This window comes from Malaclemys terrapin, chromosome 6 (genome assembly GCF_027887155.1).
Source record: "Malaclemys terrapin pileata isolate rMalTer1 chromosome 6, rMalTer1.hap1, whole genome shotgun sequence".
NCBI classification, from domain to species: Eukaryota; Metazoa; Chordata; order Testudines; family Emydidae; genus Malaclemys; species Malaclemys terrapin.
In genome coordinates this window covers 132,630,740-132,652,986 of record NC_071510.1, presented here as the reverse complement: position 1 = coordinate 132,652,986, position 22,247 = coordinate 132,630,740, and the positions used below count along the sequence as shown (strand labels likewise).

The window sequence follows — 22,247 nt, the reverse complement described above, 5'->3', positions numbered from 1 at the left end:
TCAGGCAGATATCAAGGGCCATGATGGAAAGGGGCCATGACCGGGATGCACAGCAGTGCAGGGTTAAAGTGAAGGAGCTGCGGAGTGCCTACCACAAAGCCCACGAGGCAAACCGCCACTCCAGTGCTGCCCCCGCAACCTGCCATTTCTACAAAGAGCTGGACGCGATACTTGGGGGCAACCCCTCCTCCACTCCGAAGACCACCATGGACACTTCAGGGGCCGTAAGCAGTACAGAGTTCCACAAGGCGGGAGGAGGAAAGCAGGAGTGAGCGTGCTGAGGAGGAGGGAGACCCAGAGGACAGCCCAGCATCCATAGATGCATGCAGCCAGAAGCTGTTCTCAAGCCAGGAGGAAGGTAGCTAGTCGCAGCGGATGGTGCTTGGGGAAGAACAAACAGCGGAGGAGGTGCCTGGTAAGCGGCTTTTATTTTGGGAAGGAAATTGTTCGGTGTGGATGTCACGTTATTGACTTGAACTGGAACCATATAGAACATTGTTGCAACCAAAGTCCTGTAGTGGCACCAAATCTTGTATAAAGGGGGTCAAATGAGGTGTCTAAGACAAGGTTATGGTTTGCTGGTTATGATTATGCTGTCTATATGTGTGTATCAGTTTTGTAGTTGAAGTTATGAATATTGGCTCTAGACTGTCTGTATTTCAAACTTATGCTACGCTGCTGGGTGACATCCCAGACAAGTTGGTGTCAGCCTGCTTGATGGCCCATTAAGGACCATCAGCTATACAATGGACCCATTGAGAGAAGGCAAATACGCCTTGTAACTCAGCAAAGTATGCAGGGACTGGCCCATGTGACTCCAGACTCCATTTGGCTGTAATTTTACACAGTAAGAACAAAGAGGGGTTCTTACACCTGGAAAAGACTATAAAAGGCTGATGCCTCATCTCCATCTGGTCTTCAATCCTGCTTCTTACCTCTGGAGGGACTTTGCTACAAACTGAAGCTCTACACAAAGGACTGATGAGCCATCCCAGCTGGGGATGTTCCAGAGACTTGATTTGAACCTGCAGTTTTATCTATCGCTGCTGCAAGCCTGAACCAAGAACTTTGCCGTTACTGTATGTAATTGATTCCATTTAACCAATTCTAGCTCTCATCTCTATCTTTTTCCTTTTATGCATAAATCTTTAGATTTTAGATTCTAAAGGATTGGCAACAGCGTGATTTGTGGGAAAGATCTGAGTTGTATATTGACCTGGGTATGGGGCTTGGTCCTTTGGGATCGAGAGAACCTTTTTTCTTTTACTGGGGCATTGGTTTTCATAACCATTTGTCCCCATAACGAGTGGCACGGGTGGTGATACTGGGAAACTGGAGTGTCTAAGGGAATTGCTTGTGTGACTTGTGGTTAGCCAGTGGGGTGAGACCAAAGTCCTCTTAGATTGGCTGGTTTGGTGCCTTAGAGGTGGAAAAACCCCAGCCTTGGGCTGTAACTGCCCGGTTTTAGTAATTTGTCCTGAACTGGCACTCTCAGTTGGGTCCCGCCAGAACGGCATTGTCACACTCATCCTGTGGAAAATGTGGGGACAGTGCTCAGTATAGGGGCCCCCTGCAGCTGTTGGCTCTCCCCAAGGCACAGAACCAACCCCAGAGGACACTATGGCCCTGAAACAATCAGTCCCCCTTGCCCCTGTGCTTACTCACCATTTTGGGGCTCCCGTGGGTTATGTGCGCTCGCTTGGGATGGGCAAATTCTGCTATTGTGTACACTGTACTTGTCTTTACGTACGGGCGAATCATTGCTCTGTCTGGTGTGAACAATGCTGCCTCTGTTAAGTGTTGCATTTTGGCTTTACAGATGCAACCTTGAGATCCCAGCTGTCCTTGTTATCAATGGCTGAAAGACTCCAAAGAATCAGGAAGCGTCCGCGAAGAACCAAAGAGAAAATCAAAAAGTGCAGGAGTGGCGGGAGACTGAAAGGAGGCTCCTCCGGCAGAATGCGGATCACCAGCAACAAGCCACGGAGCGGCTCGTAAGCATTATGGAGCGCCAAGCAGACTTGATACAGGTGCTCATGGCACTGCAGACGGAGCAGATCTGCCCCCCCCCCGCAGCCCTTGTCCCAAAACTCTTTCCCTTGTGTCCCCATGTCACCACCAACTCACTTCCTCCAACATCCGGTTTCTTACCGACACCAGCTGCCTCCAACACCTGTAGCTTCACCACCCAGCCCTGCAAACTACAACCCTTACCCACTGACTCAACCCCCATCACCATGCATTTTCGCCAGCCTGAAGTGCAGCACTCATTGCACGGTACTCCAGACAGAAAGGCTGAGTATGATAACAGGACACACGCAAATCTGTGATTGTCCCGTTCCCTACCCACCCCCTTCCCTCCTCCCACACAACACAGATGTGTCCTGCCCTTTCTGTTTCCCCAGCAGTTGTGTTTCTTTTCATTAAATGGATTTTTTTGCTTTGAAAACATTCTTTATTATTGCATAACGTAAAAGATCCCGTAGCCCAGGAAAACAACAGGCACTGCAAGTCAGTGCATCATACGTAGCAAACACAGATGCCTAGTAGCATTGGAACCACTGCACTTCGCTCCCGTGCAGGGCACCAAACATTACTGGTGGCTTTCAGCCTCAAATTGCTCCCTCAAGGCATCCCTAATCCTTGCAGCCCTGCGCTGGGCCCCTCTAATAACCCTGGTCTCTGGCCGTTCAAATTCAGCCTCCAGGTGTTAAACCTCCGTGGTCCATGCCTGAGTGAAGCTTTCACCCTTCCCTTCACAAATGTTATGGAGGGTTGTGACACAGTAGGGAGCGGGGCGGATTGACCTGGGAATGTCGTCTAGTTTTACTGGGACTGTCTGCATAGGGGATGGGAGAGCAGGGCTGACTTTAGGTGAGGGACAGAACCTGAGCCTGTAACCTGAGCCAGGAAGGGGAGTGGGGCCAGGTGATACCTTTGCCTGGGAAACTGGACAAGGGAGAGGGGGATAGAAGGAGGGGGAGAGAGCCTGCGGGAGGGGTTTTGGTTTCAGTTTTGGGCTGGCAGCGAAGACGCAGGGAACCCCAAGTCTGGGGTCTAAGATCTTTGCCCCCCCGGAAGGACCTGGCTGAGGGGTCCTGGTTGTACCTACAAGCCCTGCTTGGGACTGTGTTCCTGTCACCTAATAAACCTTCTGTTGTACTGTCTGGCTGAGAGTCACGGTGAATCACAGGAAGTGAGGGTGCAGGGCGCTGACTCCTGCACACTCAATGACAACTGGTGGCAGAAGTGGGATCTACTGCACCCCGTGGACGGCGCTTCCTGCAGTAAGTGACTAGGGAGCAGTAAAACGAAGGGGGATTGATGGGGACCAGGCGTGCTGAAGAGTCAGCGAGGGACAGTTTCAGGGGGCAATTACACAGGGTTAACTGGGTAGAGACCCAGCCGGACGAGGGGCAGGCTTCCCAGGCAAGGGGGACTGGCAGCTTACCAACTGCTCAGGAGTGAGGAGGGCTCCAGGCCAGCTCCGCTGGAGGGCTGGATGCCCTGGACTCAAGGTTCTTGGTTTACAGGGTGGGCGTGGGGCTGTCCCTGTGGAGCGAGTGCCTTGTTCCCCTGGAGATGGATGGGAGGAAAGTCTATGGATACTGGGACACGGGTGCTGAGGTGACACTGGCCCGGCCCGAGGTGGTAGCTCCAGATCAGGTGATGCCAAACACCTATCTAACCCTGACGGGGGTAGGCGGGACCCCATTTAAGGTGCCCATGGCGAGGGTACACCTGAAATGGGGGGCCAAGGAGGGCCCCAAGGAAGTGGGGGTGCATCATCATTTGCCCACTGAGGTGTTAATGGGGGGGGGGACCTGGAGGACTGGCCAAGCAATCCCCAGGGTGCCCTAGTCGTGACTCGTAGCCCAAGACTGCAAGGGACACTGCGCCTTGACCTCGGGGAGGGTACCTTGCCCGAGGTGCAGGACCCTAACCTGGTGGGGAGGGAACGCCCAGGGGCACGGCTCAAGGAGGCTGCGGCTTCAGACCCAGCCGGCGAGAAAGAGCAGGTGGCCATCCCTGTCCCAGCTGCTGAGTTCCAGGCCGAGGTGCAGAAAGATCCCTCCTTGCGGAAGATAAGGGACCTGGCCGACCTCAATGCGGTACAGACCATGGGGAGAGGTGGCCGGAAAAGGTTCCTGTGGGAGAAGGGGTTCCTGTACCGAGAATGGGCCCCCCCAGGGAAAATGGAGTCAGGGGGGATCAGGAGGCAGCTGGTGATACCCCAGAAGTATCGCCGCCAGCTGCTGTGCCGGGCCCATGACATTCCTCTCTCAGGGCACCAGGGAACCTGGCGTACCCAGCAGAGGCTGCTACGGAGCTTTTACTGGCCTGGGGTCTTTACCAATGTCCGGCAGTACTGCCGATCCTGTGACCCCTGTCAGAGGGTGGGGAAGGCCTGGGACAAGGGGAAAGCGGCTTTGAGACCTTTGCCCATCATAGAGGAGCCTTTCCAGAAGGTGGCCATGGACATAGTGGGGCCTCTCAGCAAGACGACCCGGTCGGGGAAGAAATACATTTTGGTGGTGGTAGATTTCGCCACCCGCTACCCCGAGGCAGTGCTGTGACGAACTGGGACTGTTCTTGCTGGGGTGTGGGAATGCTGACAGGGGAGTGTGACTAGGATGGTCTGCATCGGAGGATGGGAGTCGGCCCGAGGGAACATACCTGAGCTTGTAACATGAGAACCCAGGAGGGGGTTGGAGGTCAGGTGACTCCGGGGCCCGGGAAACTGGACAAAGGCTGTGGGAGGGGTCGCTGAAAGCAGAGTGCTGGAAGCAGGCTGGAGAGATGGCTGGGAGGCAGAGATGGCTCTGACCCCCCCCCCCAAAAGGGGGGTGGGCTGGCATGCCCTGGGACCCCAAGCTGGACCTAACTGAGGGGGGCCCTGTTGTCTGTGCCTGCAAGACTTGCCTTGGACTGTATTCCTGTCATCCAAATAAACCTTCTGCTTTACTGGCTGGCTGAGAGTCATGGTGAATCGCAGGAAGCTGGGGGTGCAGGGCCCTGAGTCCCCCAATACTCTGTGACAACTGGTGGCAGCGGCGGGATCTACTGCACCCCGTGGACGGCGCTTCCTGCAGTAAGTGACTGGGGAGCAGTAAAACGAAGGGGGATTGACGGGGACCAGGCCTGCTGAAGAGTGGGAGAGAGACGGTTATTACCCCTGGGAGTGTGTGACCAGCGAGAAGGACTTTTGCAGTAACAGGGTCCCCCGGGGGGATCGCAGTGAGTGGTCCCAGGGGCGGAGGAGTCTGCAGCTCGACCCTGGCAGAGAGGCGGTGACCTCGAGAAGGGCTGGCACACTAGGGGTCCCCCTGGGAACTGTGAGGAGCTGTGAGCACACAGGCCGGTGAGTGGCCAGCAGGAAGATGTATGCCAAGCGGCTTAAGAGCGACCTGGTGGAGCTGTGCAAGCAGAGGCGGCTGCGCATTGGGAGGCTCACCAAAGAACAGCTCATTGCCCAGCTGGAGGCGGAAGATCGCGTGAATGAACTGATCCCTGTGTCTCAGGGAAGCAGCCTGGCAAATGCAGCGCAGGCACCAGTGTCTGTCCCAGCTGGGAGTGGTCAGCCGGCTGCTGAGGGCTTCCCGAGACCCCTCCTTCCTATGCCTAGGGGAAGGGTGGGGAGGAGCCCAGCAAATACCGAAGGCGCCGTGACCCCCCCGGCCAGCAGAGGATCCTCCCGGCGACGTTCGGCATCCGTAGAGCGGAATTGGCTGGAATGGGAGAAAGAGCTAAAACTGAGAGAGCTGGAGGATCGTGAACGACAGAGACAGCATGAACGGGAGGAGAAAGAGAGACAGCATCAGCGTGAACGGGAGGAGAAAGAGAGACAGAGACAGCATGAAGAGAGACAGAGACAGGAGAATGAGCGACAGCGTCAGCATGACCTGGAACTGGCGAGATTGAAGGGCAGCGAACCCCCGGCTGCGGTGAGTGAGGGGGGACCCAGGACTGCACGGAGCTTTGATAAGTGCATCATGGCCCCATACAAGGAGGGGGAGGACATGGATGACTTCCTGGAGGCCTTTGAGACGGCCTGCGAGCTGCACCGGGTTGATCCCGCGGACAGACTCCGGGTCCTTACCCCCTTACTGGACCCCAAAGCCGTGGCATTGTACCGCCAACTGGGAGAGGCAGAGAAAGGGGACTACGAACTATTCAAAAAGGCCCTGCTACGTGAGTTTGGGCTGACTCCTGAGATGTACCGGGAAAGGTTCCGGAGTCAAGATAAAACCCCTGAGATCTCATATCTGCAACTAGCCGTCCGCATGGAAAGATACGCCAGCAAGTGGGCTGGTGGGGCCCAGACGAAGGAGGACCTGATTAAACTGCTGGTACTGGAGCAACTGTATGAGCGGTGCCCATCCGACCTGAGGCTGTGGTTGGTGGACAGAAAGCCAGAGAACCCGCGACACGCAGGGCAGCTGGCTGATGAGTTTGTAAAGAGCCGGTCAGGGGGTGGCAGGGAGGAGCCCCAAAGGAACAGGCCCGCCGCGATGCAGAGAGAGAGTCACCCTGGGACCTCCCAAAGGGGGAATATGGGGAATCCCCTCCCACGGGGAATGCCCAGCATCAGGGACAACCGACCGGCTCGAGGGGACCCACGGGACCTGAGCTGCTATTACTGCGGCCGAAGAGGCCACGTTCGGGCCCAGTACCCCAAGCTCAAGGACAGACTGAGCAGACCGAACCCGCACTGGGTTAACTTGGTAGAGGCCCAGACGGACGAGGGGCAGGCTTCCCACGCAAGAGGGGCTGGCAGCTTATCAACTGCTCAAGAGAGAGAAGGGCCCCAGGCCAGCTCCTCTAGGGGGCTGGATGCCCCAGACTCAGGGTTTTTGGTTTATACGGTGGGCGCGGGGCTGTCCCTCCGGAGAGAGTACCTTGTTCCCCTGGAGGTGGATGGGAGGAAGGTCAGTGGATACTGGGATACGGGCGCAGAGGTGACGCTGGCCCGGCCCGAGGTGGTGGCCCCAGAACAGGTGGTGCCCAACTCCTACCTGACCCTGACGGGGGTGGGCGGAACACCAGTCAAAGTGCCCGTGGCAAGGGTACACCTGAAGTGGGGGGCCAAGGAGGGCCCCAAGGATGTGGGGATACACCCGTATTTGCCCACTGAGGTATTGATGGGGGGGGACCTGGAGAACTGGCCAAGCAACCCCCAAAAGGCACTGGTTGTGACCCGCAGTCAGAGCCGGCGAGGGGCCCTGCGCCCTGGCCTTGGGGGGGGGGGCGCCTTGCCTGAGGCGCAGGACTAGGGTTACCATTCGTCCGGATTTACCCGGACATGTCCTCCTTTTTGCGCTAAAAATAGCGTCCGGGGGGAATTTGTAAAGCACTCACAATGTCCGGGATTAGCAGAGCGAGCGGCTGGGAGGGCTGCAGAAAAATCCCGGGCTGGACTCCTGAGCAGCTGTAGAGGAGCCGGAGCCGCCCTGCATTCTGAGTTGGCCTCTCCTGCAACCCGGTCCGGCAGCACTGTGCAGGGCCAGACCGGGTTTTGTTGTGCAGGGCCAGGGACCGGGTTTTGTTGTGCTGGGGAGCTCAGCCACGTGTCCGGCTCGCACAGAGCCCAACACCCTGTTCTGAGCAGCAGGGTAAGGGGGGGCAGGAGAAGGGGCAGGAAGTTTCTGGAGGGGGCAGTCAAGAAACGGGGGGGCTTTTGGGGGGGGTGGAGAAAGTTTTGGGCAGTCAGGGTACAGGTAGGGGGTAGGGTCCTGGGGGGCAGTTGGGGGGGGTCTTAGGAGGGGGCAGTTAGGGGACAAGGAACAGGGAGGCTTAGGGGTGGGGTTCTGGAGGGCAGTTAGGAGCAGGGGTCCCAGGAAGGGGCAGTCAGGGGACAAGGAGCAGGGGGGTGGGGAGCTGGGAGTTCTGGGGGGGGCTGTCAGGGGGCAGGAGTGGGGAGAGGGATCGGAGCAGTCAGGGGACAGGGAGCAGAGGGGTTTAGATGGGTTGGGAGTTCTGGGGGGGGCTGTCAGGGGGCAGGAGTGGGGAGAGGGATCGGAGCAGTCAGGGGACAGGGAGCAGAGGGGTTTAGATGGGTTGGGAGTTCTGGGGGGAGCTGTCAGGGGGCAGGGGTGGGGAGAGGGATCGGAGCAGTCAGGGGACAGGGAGCAGAGGGGTTTAGATGGGTTGGGAGTTCTGGGGGGGGGCTGTCAGGGGGCAGGAGTGCGGAGAGGGATCGGAGCAGTCAGGGGACAGGGAGCAGAGGGGTTTAGATGGGTTGGGAGTTCTGGGGGGGGGCTGTCAGGGGGCAGGAGTGGGGAGAGGGATCGGAGCAGTCAGGGGACAGGGAGCAGAGGGGTTTAGATGGGTTGGGAGTTCTGGGGGGGGGCTGTCAGGGGGCAGGAGTGCGGAGAGGGATCGGAGCAGTCAGGGGACAGGGAGCAGAGGGGTTTAGATGGGCTGGGAGTTCTGGGGGCAGGAGTGGGGAGAGGGATCGGAGCAGTCAGGGGACAGGGAGCAGAGGGGTTTAGATGGGTTGGGAGTTCGGGGGGGGGCTGTCAGGGGGTGGGGAGTGGTTGGATGGGGCGTGGGAGTCCCAGGGGTCTGTCTGGGGGTGGGGGTGTGGATAAGGGTTGGGGCAGTCAGGGGACAAGAGGCAGGGAGGCTTAGATAGGGAGTGGAGTCCTGGGGGGCAGTTAGGGGCAGGGGTCCCAGGAGGGGGCAGTCAGGGGACAAGGAACGGGGGGAGGGTTGGGGGTTCTGGGGGGGCGGGAAGTGGGCGGGGCTAGGGCGGGGCTCCTCCCGTCCTCTTTTTTGCTTGCTGAAATATGGTAACCCTACGCAGGACCCTAACCTGGTGGGGAGGGAACGCCCAGAGACACGGCTCAGGGAGGCTGCAGCTTCAGACCCAGCGGGCGGGAAAGAGCAGGCGGCCATCCCTGTCCCAGCTGCTGAGTTCCAGGCCGAGTTGCAGAGAGATCCCTCCTTGCGGAAGATAAGGGACCTGGCCGACCTCAATGCGGTACAGACCATGGGACGAGGTGGCCGGAAAAGGTTCCTGTGGGAGAAGGGGTTCCTGTACCGAGAATGGGCTCCCCCAGGGAAAATGGAGTCGGGGGGATCAGGAGGCAGCTGGTGGTACCCCAGAAGTATCGCCGCCAGCTGCTGTACCAGGCCCATGACATTCCCCTCTCAGGGCACCAGGGAACCTGGCGTACCCAGCAGAGGCTGCTACGGAGCTTTTACTGGCGGGGGGTCTTTGTTACTGTCCGACAGTACTGCGGATCCTGTGACCCCTGTCAGAGGGGGAGGAAGGCCTGGGACAAGGGGAAAACAGCTTTAGGACCCTTGCCCAGCATAAAGGATCCTTTCCAGAGGGTGGCCAAGGTTAAAAGGGCGTCTCTAAACCAAGAGAGCCCAAAGCACAGACCTCCAGACTGGAGCGCTGGGAGAAGACCACAGCCCAGTTGGAACCCCAGAGGTATGGGGGTGGGAAAAGGGCACAGGCCGCATAAACCTTCCCACATGCAAACTGCGAGTGCCATCAAGCACCCCGACCTAAGGGGGGGCATGAAACTGAAGGGGCCTGGTGTAATTCTCACCAAGGAACTGGAGGGATGCGGGGGCATCCATGGGAACGGGGGTAGGTTCGAACTTCCCCAGGTCACTGGCTAAAGTGACCCCGCTCAGTTCGGTCTCGAAGGGGGGAGAGATGTGACGAACTGGGACTGTTCTTGCTGGGGTGTGGGAATGCTGACAGGGGAGTGTGACTAGGATGGTCTGCATCGGAGGATGGGAGTCGGCCCGAGGGAACATACCTGAGCTTGTAACATGAGAACCCAGGAGGGGGTTGGAGGTCAGGTGACTCCGGGGCCCGGGAAACTGGACAAAGGCTGTGGGAGGGGTCGCTGAAAGCAGAGTGCTGGAAGCAGGCTGGAGAGATGGCTGGGAGGCAGAGATGGCTCTGACACCCCCCCCCCCAAAGGGGGGTGGGCTGGCATGCCCTGGGACCCCAAGCTGGACCTAACTGAGGGGGGCCCTGTTGTCTGTGCCTGCAAGACCTGCCTTGGACTGTATTCCTGTCATCCAAATAAACCTTCTGCTTTACTGGCTGGCTGAGAGTCATGGTGAATCGCAGGAAGCTGGGGGTGCAGTGCCCTGAGTCCCCCAATACTCTGTGACAAGTGCCCTTATCGTCCATCGAAGTAGACACTGTGGCAGATGCGCTGCTGACCATTTTCAGCCGAGTGGGGTTCCCCAAGGAAGTCCTGACAGACCAAGGTCCAACTTCATGTCAGCCCTGCTCCGGTGCTTGTGGAAGAAATGTGGGATTCGGCAGAGGTGGATGCAGATGGCAGGCTGAAATCGGCCTTTATCACCCCGCTGGGGCTCTATGAGTTCCTGACCCTGCCCTTCGGCCTCAAGGGAGCGCCGGCCACCTCCCAGCGCCTCGTGGATCAGCTACTGAGGGGGATGGAGAGTTTTGCCGTGCCGCACATTGATGACATCTGTGTCTTTAGCCAGACCTGGGAGGACCACATGTCCCAGGTTAGACAAGTGCTGGACCGACTCCAGGAGGCTGGGCTGACCGTAAAACCGGAGAAGTGCAAGGTGGGGATGGCTGAAGTATCCTACCTAGGCCACCGGGTGGGAAGCGGCTGCCTAAAGCCGGAACCAGCCAAAGTGGAGGTGATCAGAGACTGGCCTGCTCCGCAAACCAAAAAGCAGGTCCAAGCCTTTATTGGGATGGCAGGGTACTATCGAAGGTTTGTGCCCCGCTTTAGCTCCATAGCCGCCCCCATCACTGAGCTGTGCAAGAAGGGGAAGCCAGACAAGGTGGTCTGGACCGAGGAGTGCCAGGAGGCTCTCCGGGCGCTGAAGGAGGCTCTGGTCAGTGGCCCAGTTCTGGCAAACCCAGACTTTGACAAGCCCTTTATGGTGTTCACCGACGCCTCAGACACAGGACTGGGGGCAGTGTTAATGCAGGAGGATGAAAAGGGGAGAGACACCCCATCGTGTACCTGAGTAAGAAGTTGCTACCCCGGGAGCAGAACTACGCGGCCATCGAGAAGGAATGCCTGGCCATGGTGTGGGCCCTCAAGAAACTAGAGCCATATCTCTTTGGGCGACACTTCACCGTGCACACCGACCACTCTCCCCTGACCTGGCTGCACCAGATGAAAGGAGCCAACGCCAAGCTTCTGAGATGGAGCCTGCTCCTGCAGGATTATGACATGGACGTGGTCCATGGGAAGGGAAGTGACAACCTGATAGCGGACGCATTGTCCCAGAGAGGGGGCCCTGAACTTCCCCCGGTCACTGGTCAGAGTGACCCCGCTCAGTTCAGTCTCCAAGGGGGGAGAGATGTGACACACTAGGGAGCGGGACGGATTGACCTGGGAATGTCGTCTAGTTTTACTGGGACTGTCTGCATGGGGGATGGGAGAGCAGGGGATGACTTTAATTGAGGGATGGGAACCTGAGCCTGTAACCTGAGCCAGGAAAGGGGTGGGGCCAGGTGACACCTTTGTCTGGGAAACTGGACAAAGGGAGAGGGGGAGGAAAGGAGGGGAGAGAGCCTGCAGGAGGGGGTTTTGGTTTCAGTTTTGGGCTGGCTGGGAAGACACAGGGAACCCCAAGTCTAAGATCCTTGCTCCCCCAGAGGGACCTGGCTGACGGGTCCTGGTTGTACCTACAAGCTCTGGTTTAGACTGTGTCCCTGTCATCTAATAAACCTTCTGCTTTACTGGCTGACTGAGAGTCACGGTGAATCTCAGGAAGAGGGGTGCAGGGCCCTGACTCCCCCCTACTCTGTGACAAGGGTACAGCACGCGGCTATAACCCTGGGGATTCTGTCATCGGCCAGGTCCAGCTTCCCATACAGATAGCACCAGCAGCCCTTTAAACAGCCAAAAGCACACTCCACAGTCATTGTGCACCGGCTCAGCCTGTTGTTGAACCGCTCCTTGCTGCTGTCAAGGCTCCCTGTGTAGGGTTTCATGAGCCACGGCATTAACGGGTAAGCAGGGTTTCCAAGGATCACAATGGGCATTTTCAACTTTCCCTACCATGATCTTCTGGTCTGGGAAAAAAGTCCCGGCCTGCAGCTTCCTGAACAGGCCTGTGTTCCGAAAAATGCATGTGCCATGCACCTTTCCGGGCCAGCCTGCGTTAATGTCAATGAAACGCCCACGGTGATCCACAAGCGCCTGGAGAACCATAGAGAAATACCCCTTCCAGTTAATGTACTCGGAGGCTAGGTGAGCTGGTGCCAGAATTGGAATATGCGTCCCATCTATCACCCCTCCGCCATTAGAGAAACCCATTTGTGCAAAGCCATCCACAATGTCCTGCACGTTACCCAGAGTCACGGTTCTTCTGAGCAGGATGCGATTAATGGCCCTGCAAACTTGCATCAACACGATTCCAATGGTTGACTTTCCCACTCCAAACTGGTTAGCGACCGATCAGTATCTGTCTGGAGTTGCCAGCTTCCAGGCTGCAATAGGCATCCGCTTCTCCACCGGCAGGGCAGCTCTCAATCTCGTGTCTTTGCGCCGCAGGGTGGGGGCGAGCTCCTCACAAAGTCCCATGAAAGTGGCTTTTCTCATCCGAAAGTTCTGCAGCCGCTGCTCGTCATCCCAGACTTGCATGACGATGTGACCCCACGACTCGGTGCTTGTTTCCTGAGCCCAAAAGCGGCGTTCCACGGTTCTGAGCATGTCAGTGAATGCCACAAGCAATTTCGTATCATAAGCGTTATGCAAGTCGACATCATCGTCAGACTCTTCACTGTCAGTTTGTAGCTTAAGGAGTAACTCGACTGCAATTTGTGACATGCTGGCAAGACCCATCAGCATATTCCTCACAAGTTCAGGATCCATTCCCGCAGACCGAAAGGGCAGACAGAGCGCGCAGTACAAAAAACGTTGCAAGATGGTGCCAAGTGTGGATGGAAGCACAGAGATTGCTGGGATGTGAAGCGATGCATCATAGGGCATTGGGACAGGACCCAGAATGCCCTGCACCTTCCCGCCCCCTTCCCACAAGCCACAGCGCCAGACTGGGAAGAGGTGCTCTGTGGGATAGCTGCCCATAATGCTCCAGTGCCACAAATGTGGCCGCGCCAGCGCGCTTGCAGCTGTCAGTGTGAACACACGGCAGCGCTTTCCCTGCTGCGCTCTCCGAGGGCTGGTTTAACTCACAGCGCTCTACATCTGCCAGTGTAGCCAGGCCCTTAGAGCGAATCTTTGGAAAGGCAGCAGCCACTCTCAATGTAAACGCTCCATGTGTCAGAGACCCTACCCTGTCCCGGGGGGGCTGTTCCCCTGGGGAATGACCCCCACTGTTAAAAAGTTGCACCATAAATGGCCCCACCCCCACAGTGTCCGAGGGACTGGCACAGCGACAGCGGCTGCAACTTCGGCTCCAGGGGCGGCTCTGGGAGTCTCAGTAGAACAGAGCCTCAGCTCCCCCTGCCCCCGAGCTCTGTCTCTCTGCCTAGGGCCCTGGACGGCACGTCCCCCAGCGCCTGAGCTGGGCCATTGCTCTGATCTGGGACAGCAATTCCTTCCTCCCTACAGTATCGAAGGGTCACGGAGCATCTGGTACCAGGCCAGGCCCCTGGGATCACAGTGACCCACGTAGGGGGCTCACACTTACCCAGGCAGGCAGCAGTCTGATTCCAGTCACTCTGGTTCCCCTGTCCGGTACATCTGATCACAGGCTGCGAGGGTTCGAACCCCTCCGGGCAGCTCAGGGTCACTGGCTCCTCCCTGCTATAATATTTCTTGTCCGGTTCGAACCGCAGAGCTGAGGCCCAGCTGGGTTTGTGGCACTTTTCTGTTGGGAGAACAATCAGGTTTGGGGCCATTAGAAAAGGGCGAGATTCCAGTCCCCACATTAGACTGTCAGTCCCTGCCCCCAGGAGCTGTCTGTCTGTCCAGCATTTGTACAGCGCCTAGCGCCAGGGGGTCGGGGGCCATGGCTGGGGTTCCTAAGATCTATCGGTGATACAAATAAATAATCACAACAGGCCTTACCCATGAACCCACACACTGATACACCCCGTTATGTACAGGCGCCGACATCCCCTCACACCCCTCCACCACAGCCTAGAACCTCACCACCCTCCCCCCCACACAGGCTGCTTTGCCCCACACACTCGCTGTCGCTGTCACTTCACGCCCTTCAGCAAGTCCGAGCTGAACACGCAAGACATAAAGACGCCCCCAGGAAGTCGTGGGGCCCCTTGGAGGCTCTCGGTGTCCCAGGGTTTGGATCCCGCCCCCAGCCCGTCCGGCCGCCCGTCTGTGCAGAACTCACCCACACAGCTCACACGGCTCGTGTCCCACTCCACGCGCCCAGCCATCTCCGTACATCGCATCCAAGCCGGGCGCCCCTCGTACTGCTCTGGGCGACAGGTCACCTCAACCCACTCGCCAACGGCAAACTCTGTCTGTGTGGAGGCAGCAGAGACCGACGGGGGCCAGTTTCCTGCCGTCGTACAAACCCCTGGAGGGAAAGAAATGTCCAGTCTCTGCAAATCCTGTTCTGGTGAAAGGTGCCGCTGGCCGCCCCCGGGTGATCCTGGGGCAGAGCTGAGCCAAAGGGAGCGCGGGAGAAACCAGCACAGCAAAGGGCTGGGGAAAGGCGAGGAACACGGACACGCTGGTGACAGGGAGACTCTGGGCTGGTCCTGCCCTTCCTTATTGGCCCCTGGGCCCAAGGCCTGGGAGGGGGAGTTGGGGTCTGGCTCAGGGCCCCTGCAACTGAAGCAGGGTTTAGGTCCACATACGAGAGGCCTCAGCCAAAACGAACCAGAGGGTTTATGGGGCGAGAATCCACCTGGCTCCGGAGATACCAAAGTGTCACGGAGTCTGGCTGCCGGCCCGGCCCCTGTGCCCGTGGTGACTTGGGGGGGCTCACACTTACCCTGGCAGGTGGGTGTCTCACTCCAGACAGGCTGGCTCCCATTTCTGACACATTCGATCACAGGCGGTGATGGCTGATACCCCTCAGGGCAGTTCAGTGTCACCGAGTCACCCGGGGCGTAGAACGGCCCCTTGGAGGCAAACTGCAATTTGGGGTCCCAGGTTCTGGGTATTTTACATTTTCCTGTGGATAAAGGAGAGCAGAGTATTGGGGGTCACTGGAACCAGGCAGACGCCACTGAGTATTATGGGCGGGGGGGGGAGGGGCTGCAAGGATCAGCCCCTCTCAGGATCAGGCCCCACGTGCTCAGGTACATTTACTCCGTTCACACGCTCAGGGCCGCCGTGGGGAGGGCGAGTGCAGACCAGTCAGACCTACTGGACGGTGTTCCTGGTCTCTGCTGTTCCTGCACAGGGAGCAGGGCCAGGAGCCGGGATCAGAGCCACTCGCCTGCCCCCCCAGGGACACCGTGGGTGGGAAGCTGTTCATTGCAGCAGGACTCTCCCCACGGCCTCTCAGCAGCCTGGCTGGAGCCCTCCCCAGCCAGACGGCGCCCGGCCAGCCCCAGGGCCGGCTCCCCACACTCACTGACACACTTGTGTGCACCCAAATCCCACTCGAAGCGTCCCGGCTCCGTCTCTCTGCACGTCACACTGAACGAGTTCTGCTGGAACTGGTGACGACAGGTCACCCGACTCTCGGCCCCGACGCCGAACTCCATCTGTGCAGGGTCAAAATCCACCTGCCTCACCCAGTCATTGCACATCCCTGCAAAAGGAACAGGAGAGCGGCCATGGGGGCGCGTCTGCCCTGCGGTCTGACAGCCCCTGGCTCTGGGGAGCCGGCCCCAGGGTTGCACAGGTTCTGGGGCCGGCCCGGCATGAACGGCCCTGTGACCACGGGGAAGGCTCGGGGAGCGAGTCTGGGGCAGGGAGGGGACCTCTGGGGCAGCTGGCATTGGCCACTGTTGGCAGACAGGATACTGGGCTGGACGGAGCATTGGTCTGACCCAGGATGGCCATTCTCATGAATACGGAGAAGTTCCCAGGGAGCGAGTGTGGGGCAGGGAGGGGACCGCGTGTCCAGGAGGCCCGTGCCTGGCCGCTCTCAGAAGCGGTGCTGGAAGAAGCACCCTGAGAAATGCTGGATCAGTTCCCAGGCCTCAGAGCTTTGCTCCTCGCGAGCTGCCCAGCAGTGCCCGGCTGAGACTCCTGCCAGGCCGCGGCCACAGCCGCCAGCAAGTGCCGGCTCCAGGCACCAGCTAAGGAAGCAGGTGCTTGGGACGGCCAATAGAAAAGGGCGGCACTCTGTCTGTTATTGGAGCGGCACGTACAGGTATTCGGCAGCAATTTGGCGGTGGATTCCTCAGTCCCTCTCCTTATCTTTGAGCTGCCACCGAAGAGAGGGAGTGAAGGACCCACCACCGAAGTACCGCCGATCGGCTTTTTCTTTCTTTTTTTTTTTCTGCCGCTTGGGGCGGCAAAAAAGCTGGAGCCAGCCCTGATGCCAGCAGCCGCCTCAGGGCCTGGTGCGGAGCCGTGTGCCCGGGGGGGGGGGGGGGGGGGGGCTGTGTTTGTGGGGAGGGCCCACGGTGACAGCCCTGTGAGGGGTTTCTCGGCAGGCTCAGGGAGGGGGGTCCCCCTTTCTCTGCCCATTGTCACGGCCTCCCAGAACTCCCACCCCCAGGTCTCCCACCCCCGGCATCATGTCACTGGTCTCCAATGTCCCAGTTATCACCGGCCCGGTTTCCCTGGCCATTTCCTGCCCGTAACTGGCTGCAGCCCCATGCCTGGGCTGCCTGGGGAGGTTTGGCCCCATGCCCAGGGGGGTGGGCGCGGGGGTTGTATCAGTCTCCGCACACTCACTGAGACACTTGACTCCACTGATATCCCAGACTGCCCCGCGGTCCTTCAGCTCTGTGCAGTTTGCAGAGAACGGGCCAGATTCGGGCTCCGCGGCGCACGTCACCAGCACCGTGTCATTCACCCGAAACACTGTCTGCTCAGAGGGAAACGTCACCTTCGTGGTCCAGGCTCCCTCCTTCCTGCACGTGTCTGTGACGGGGGGAACGAGAGGCTGAGGCCTGGCTGGAGACGGAGCCTGGTCACCACCTTAGCACCTCCGCGGCCTGCCCGGAGCCCGAGGAACCGTCCCGGGAAGGGCCCAAGCAGCAGCACCTGCTCCCAGTGCCCCCAGGGGTGCAGAGGGTGGCATGTTAGGGGCACCGGTCAGGTCAGAGAATGGCCCCAGCACCCAGTGGCGACAGAGCCCAGCAGGGGGTGTCCTCAGCAGTTCCCGGTGGGAGCTCTGGGGGCAGGTTGTTCCCTGGCCCCAGATTGGTCCTGAACAGGGCTGGATTCCTCCCTCTCGTCGACCCGCCCGGCTCCAGCAGGGAGAGGCGCTGCACCCGCAGGTCCCTGCCCCACGAGCTGCCACCCAGACAGAGAGGGGAGAGGATGGGAATCCACCCAAGCCAGGTGAGTGCATGGAGCAGACAGCAGCACCCAGTTCAGTGGGACCTTGTTCCTATCAAGGGCCCCCCTCCGTTAGCTGCCAGGGGCAAACCCAGAGCACCCCCATTGCCTTCTCGAGGCTGCGGGGGGTAAATCAGAACAGGATTCAGCCCTCTCTAACTGCAGCTCTCTGGCCCAGAGCACCCCCTGGACGTGTGTATGCAGGGGGGTCTCTGTGCACAGAGCTCCCTGCCCTGCACAGGAGAGGAGGGACCCTCCCCGCCCTGGACCATACAGAAGGTCCCTGGGAGGAGGAGTGAGATCTGGGTGGGCAGAGAGTGGCTGGGCCTGCCCTGGGTGGGGACAGCCCAGGGGCAGGGTGGGTGCACAGCACTCCACACCAGCCCTGAGGAGTGTATCACTAGCTGCGTTGCCAGCTGTGCTAGGACCATCTAGTCTGGGACCATTATGATCATCTAGTCTGACCTCCTGCACAACACAGGCCACAGAATCTCACCCACCCACTCCTGTAACAAACCTGTGTCTGAGCCATTGAAGTCCTCAAATCATGGTTTAAAGACTTCAAGGTGCAGAGAATCTTCCAGCAAGTGGCCCGTGCCCCACGCTGCAGAGGAAGGTGAAAAACCTCCAGGGCCTCTGCCAATCTGCCCTGGAGGAAAATTCCTTCCCGACCCCAAATATGGCGATCGGTTAAACCCTGAGCATGTGGGCAAGACTCACCAGCCAGATACCCAGGAAAGAATTCGCTGTAGTAACTCAGATCCCATCCCATCTAACATCCCATCACAAGCCATTGGGCATATTTACCGCTAGTAGTCAAAGATCAATTAATTGCCAAAATGAGGCTATCACATCATATCATCCCCTCCATAAAGTTATCAAGCTTAGTCTTGAAGCCAGATACGTCTTTTGCCCCCACGACTCCCCTTGGAAGGCTGTTCCAGAACTTCACTCCTCTGATGGTTAGAAACCTTTGTCTAATTTCAAGTCTAAACTTCCTAATGTCCAGTTTATATCCATTTGTTCTTGTGTCCACATTGGTACTAAGCTTAAATAATTCCTCTCCCTCCCTGGTATTTATCCCTCTGATATATTTATAGAGAGCAATCATATCTCCCCTCAGCCTTCTTTTGGTTAGGCTAAACAAGCCAAGCTCTTTGAGTCTCCTTTCATAAGACAGGTTTTCCATTCCTCGGATCATCCTAGTAGCCCTTCTCTGTACCTATTCCGGTATGAATTCATCCTTCTTAAACATGGGAGACCAGAACTGCACACAGTATTCCAGATGAGGTCTCACCAGTGCCTTGTATAACGATACTAACACCTCCTTATCTTTACTGGAAATACCTCGCCTGATGCATCCCAAAACCGCATTAGATTTTTTCACGGCCATATCCCATTGGCGGCTCATAGTCATCCTGTGATCAACGAATACTCTGAGGTCCTTCTCCTCCTCCTCTGTTACTTCCAACTGATGCCTCCCCAGCTTATAACAATAGTTCTTGTTAATAATCCCTAAATGCATGACCTTGCACTTTTCACTATTAAATTTCATCCTATTACTATTACTCCAGTTTACGAGATCATCCAGATCTTCCTGTACGATATCCCGGTCCTTCTCTGTATTAGCAATACCTCCCAGCTTTGTGTCATCTGCAAACTTTATTAGCACATTCCCACTTTTTGTGCCAAGGTCAGTAATAAAAAGATTAAATAAGATTGGTCCCAAAACCAATCCCTGAGGAACTCCACTAGTAACCTCCCTCCAGCCTGACAATTCACCTTTCAGTACGACCAGTTGTAGTCTCCCCTTTAACCGGTTCCTTGTCCATCTTTCAATTTTCATACTGATCCCCATCTTTTCCAATTTAGCTAATAATTCCCCATGTGGAACCGTATCAAATGCCTTACTGAAATTGAAGTAAATTAGATCCACTGCATTTCCTTTGTCTAAAAAATCTGTTACCTTCTCAAAGAAGATCAGGTTGGTTTGGCATGATCTACCTTTTGTAAAACCATGTTGTATTTTGTCCCAATTACCATTGACCTCCTTTCAGAAGGAGCTGGGGGCTGCTGTGCCCAAGGGAGGTCTGAGTCACGTGGTGTCACGGAGTCCCCGGCCGATGCTCTGGAACTGCTCCCCACAAAGCCAGTCAGGACTTCGGGGAGCCTCCTCTCCCTTGGAGCAGACTGTCTCCAGGGCAAGAAGCTCACACGGCTTCACCTCCTGGGTCTCTCCTGGGAGCATTCAGCATATGCCCCTCCGTGCGCTTCCCACAGTGAGTCCGCCCAGGCAGGGTCCTGGGGAAGCCAGAGGACCTGCACGCACCCCCACTTCCCAGTCATACATGACTCTCAGCCAGCCAGTAAAACAGAGGTTTATTAGATGACAGGAACCCCGTCTGCCCTCACTTCCTGTCCCCAGCCAGCTCCAACTGAAACCCCCTCCAGCCCCTCCTTTCTGGCCTTTGTTCCTTTCCCGGGCCAGGAGGTCACCTGATCTCTTTGTTCTCCAACACCTTTAGCATGCCCTGGCAGGGGGAAAGGGCCCCGGCCATTTGTTGCCAGGATACAGAGTGTCGGCCATTTATGCACACTGGAGACTTAAGAAATGCATAGGGGAAACTGAGGCACACACACTCTTCAGAGGAAACATTAAGAACAGTCCCATTTCGTCACAAGTGGGTCCTTGGAGCTGTGCTGCCAGGCAGGAGAAGGGAGCCCCAGGGCTGGCACAGGACCTGCTGTCAGTCACACTAGGCCAGGGGGCAGGGCTTTCTCTCCTACCACCACGGTGCACACTGAGCAAACCAGTGAAGGTGGCAGTAACAGGAGGGGTGTGGGGGGCCCCAGAGCTGGGGAAAATTGGCAGCAACAAGAGATCCTAAAACTTCACACAAAAAAATAACGTGGCAGTGTCCAAGTGTAATGCCGACAAACCCCAGTCGCCAGCCGGCAGGATGGAACCGGGGACCTCTAAAGCTTAGTGTATGAGCCTCCACTGCGTGAGCTAAAAGCCAACTGGCTGTGGAGCAAACTCATTAATCTCTCTGTCACTAAGTGATCTCGGTGCCACTAGATGGGACAGACACCACACCCAGGAGGTGTGTGGGTTACACAAAGCAAGTCGGCCATGTTAGCAGATCCCCTGCCTCTTTCTGACCCTCGCCTCTGCTCTGCTGAGCGCGGGGAATCACGAGGGGACGTAGGCATTGCAACGCTGAGCGTCACCGCACTTAACTTTTCGGTGCCTAGAAAATCACAGGAACACCCTGGGATCCACAGAGCACAGTTCAGCACCTGGACTCCCTGTACAGGGACTGGGCAGAGACGGGCGCCCGCGACTGCGAGCCACAAAGCTAGCACGAGCCGCAGTGAGCCGCTAAAGCCAGCCAGTGGCGAAGCCAAACAGCGAGGGAGGAGGGGGTGCTAAGCCCCACCCCCTCACAGACAGAGGTGTCCAGGTCCAGGTCCCGTGAGCTGTCAGCTGGGGGCACAGTGACTGAATGGTGCGGGCAGTTGTAACAAGCATGTTACAAATCATGCACACGTCTATTTTCATACACTGCTGGGCACAGGCTGTTCTGAACGTGGTCGTGTAACTTTATGGAATTTTTGAAATGGCGCCTTCATTTCTACTGGCTTCATCTTCCTTCTTCTCCAGCCTGCTCTGTGCCAGCCCCCGAGGAATCTGCAACTGCCTTCGCTAATGAAGCTAGCAGGACTGGCGCTGTCCTTGCCTCGGCTAGTGGTGCCCGGAGTGCAGGGTCTCTGTTTTCTGATATTTGAACAGGGCTTTGGGGGGTGATATTACGGCCCTAGGACTTTGGGGAGGTCTGCCAGCAGGAGCTAGTATAGTGATGGGTGCTATAGAAAAAAGGCAGAGAGAATCTCTTCTGACACCACTGCTACGGTAATGCAGGTGTGTTCAGATCTCAGCCCTCGGCTTTCTCATTTCTCTGAGCCATGTGGTTCATTGGGGTGTTGAACCGGTGCTCTTTAGGGCTGTGCAGAGCTGGTGGGATGCTGAAGAGACCCAGCAGGGGACTGAACAGAGAGGGGCCCTGTCATAAACATACAGCTAAGGGGAGCATAAAATCTCTCCTTACCCTGTTAAGGGTTAATCCCTTTGTGACGTTATGAGTGTGATATAATATCTCATTGGAAGATGACAGGGCCAGAAAGAGTTAATTAACTCCCAGACTGACCTGACCCATGGCCCAACTTTAGAGACTGGTTAGGAAGATCTGTAAATGCATAGAGCTTTGAAATGCAAGTCTGCATTGTTAGAGATCACAGAATCATAGAATCATAGAATCATAGAATATCAGAGTTGGAAGGGACCTCAAGAGGTCATCTAGTCCAACCCCCTGCTCAAAGCAGGACCAATTCCCAGCTAAATCATCCCAGCCAGGGCTTTGTCAAGCCGGGCCTTAAAAACCTCCAAGGAAGGAGACTCCACCACCTCCCTAGGTAACGCATTCCAGTGTTTCACCACCCTCCTAGTGAAATAGTTTTTCCTGATATCCAACCTGGACCTCCCCCACTGCAACTTGAGACCATTGCTCCTTGTTCTGTCATCTGCCACCACTGAGAACAGCCGAGCTCCATCCTCTTTGGAACCCCCCTTCAGGTAGTTGAAGGCTGCTATCAAATCCCCCCTCATTCTTCTCTTCTGGAGACTAAACAATCCCAGTTCCCTCAGCCTCTCCTCATAAGTCATGTGCTCCAGACCCCTAATCATTTTTGTTGCCCTCCGCTGGACTCTTTCCAATTTTTCCACATCCTTCTTGTAGTGTGGGGCCCAAAACTGGACACAGTATTCCAGATGAAGCCTCACCAATGTTGAATAAAGGGGAACGATCACGTCCCTCAATC

The 22,247-nt window shown here is 57.2% G+C and overlaps 1 protein-coding gene across 1 annotated transcript in view; it reads right to left on the bottom strand.

Moving 5' to 3' along the window:
• Positions 1–14,137: 14,137 nt before the first annotated feature.
• Positions 14,138–22,247, bottom strand: part of LOC128838816 (uncharacterized) — a 39,139-nt gene continuing 31,029 nt past the window's right edge. Inside the window, exons 5-8 of the mRNA XM_054031241.1 lie at positions 16,761–16,949; positions 15,484–15,663; positions 14,896–15,078; positions 14,138–14,475 (exon numbers count right to left, since the gene is read on the bottom strand). Of these exons, the coding sequence (XP_053887216.1) occupies positions 14,138–14,475; positions 14,896–15,078; positions 15,484–15,663; positions 16,761–16,949 (890 nt within the window). The remainder of the gene's footprint in view (positions 14,476–14,895; positions 15,079–15,483; positions 15,664–16,760; positions 16,950–22,247) is intronic.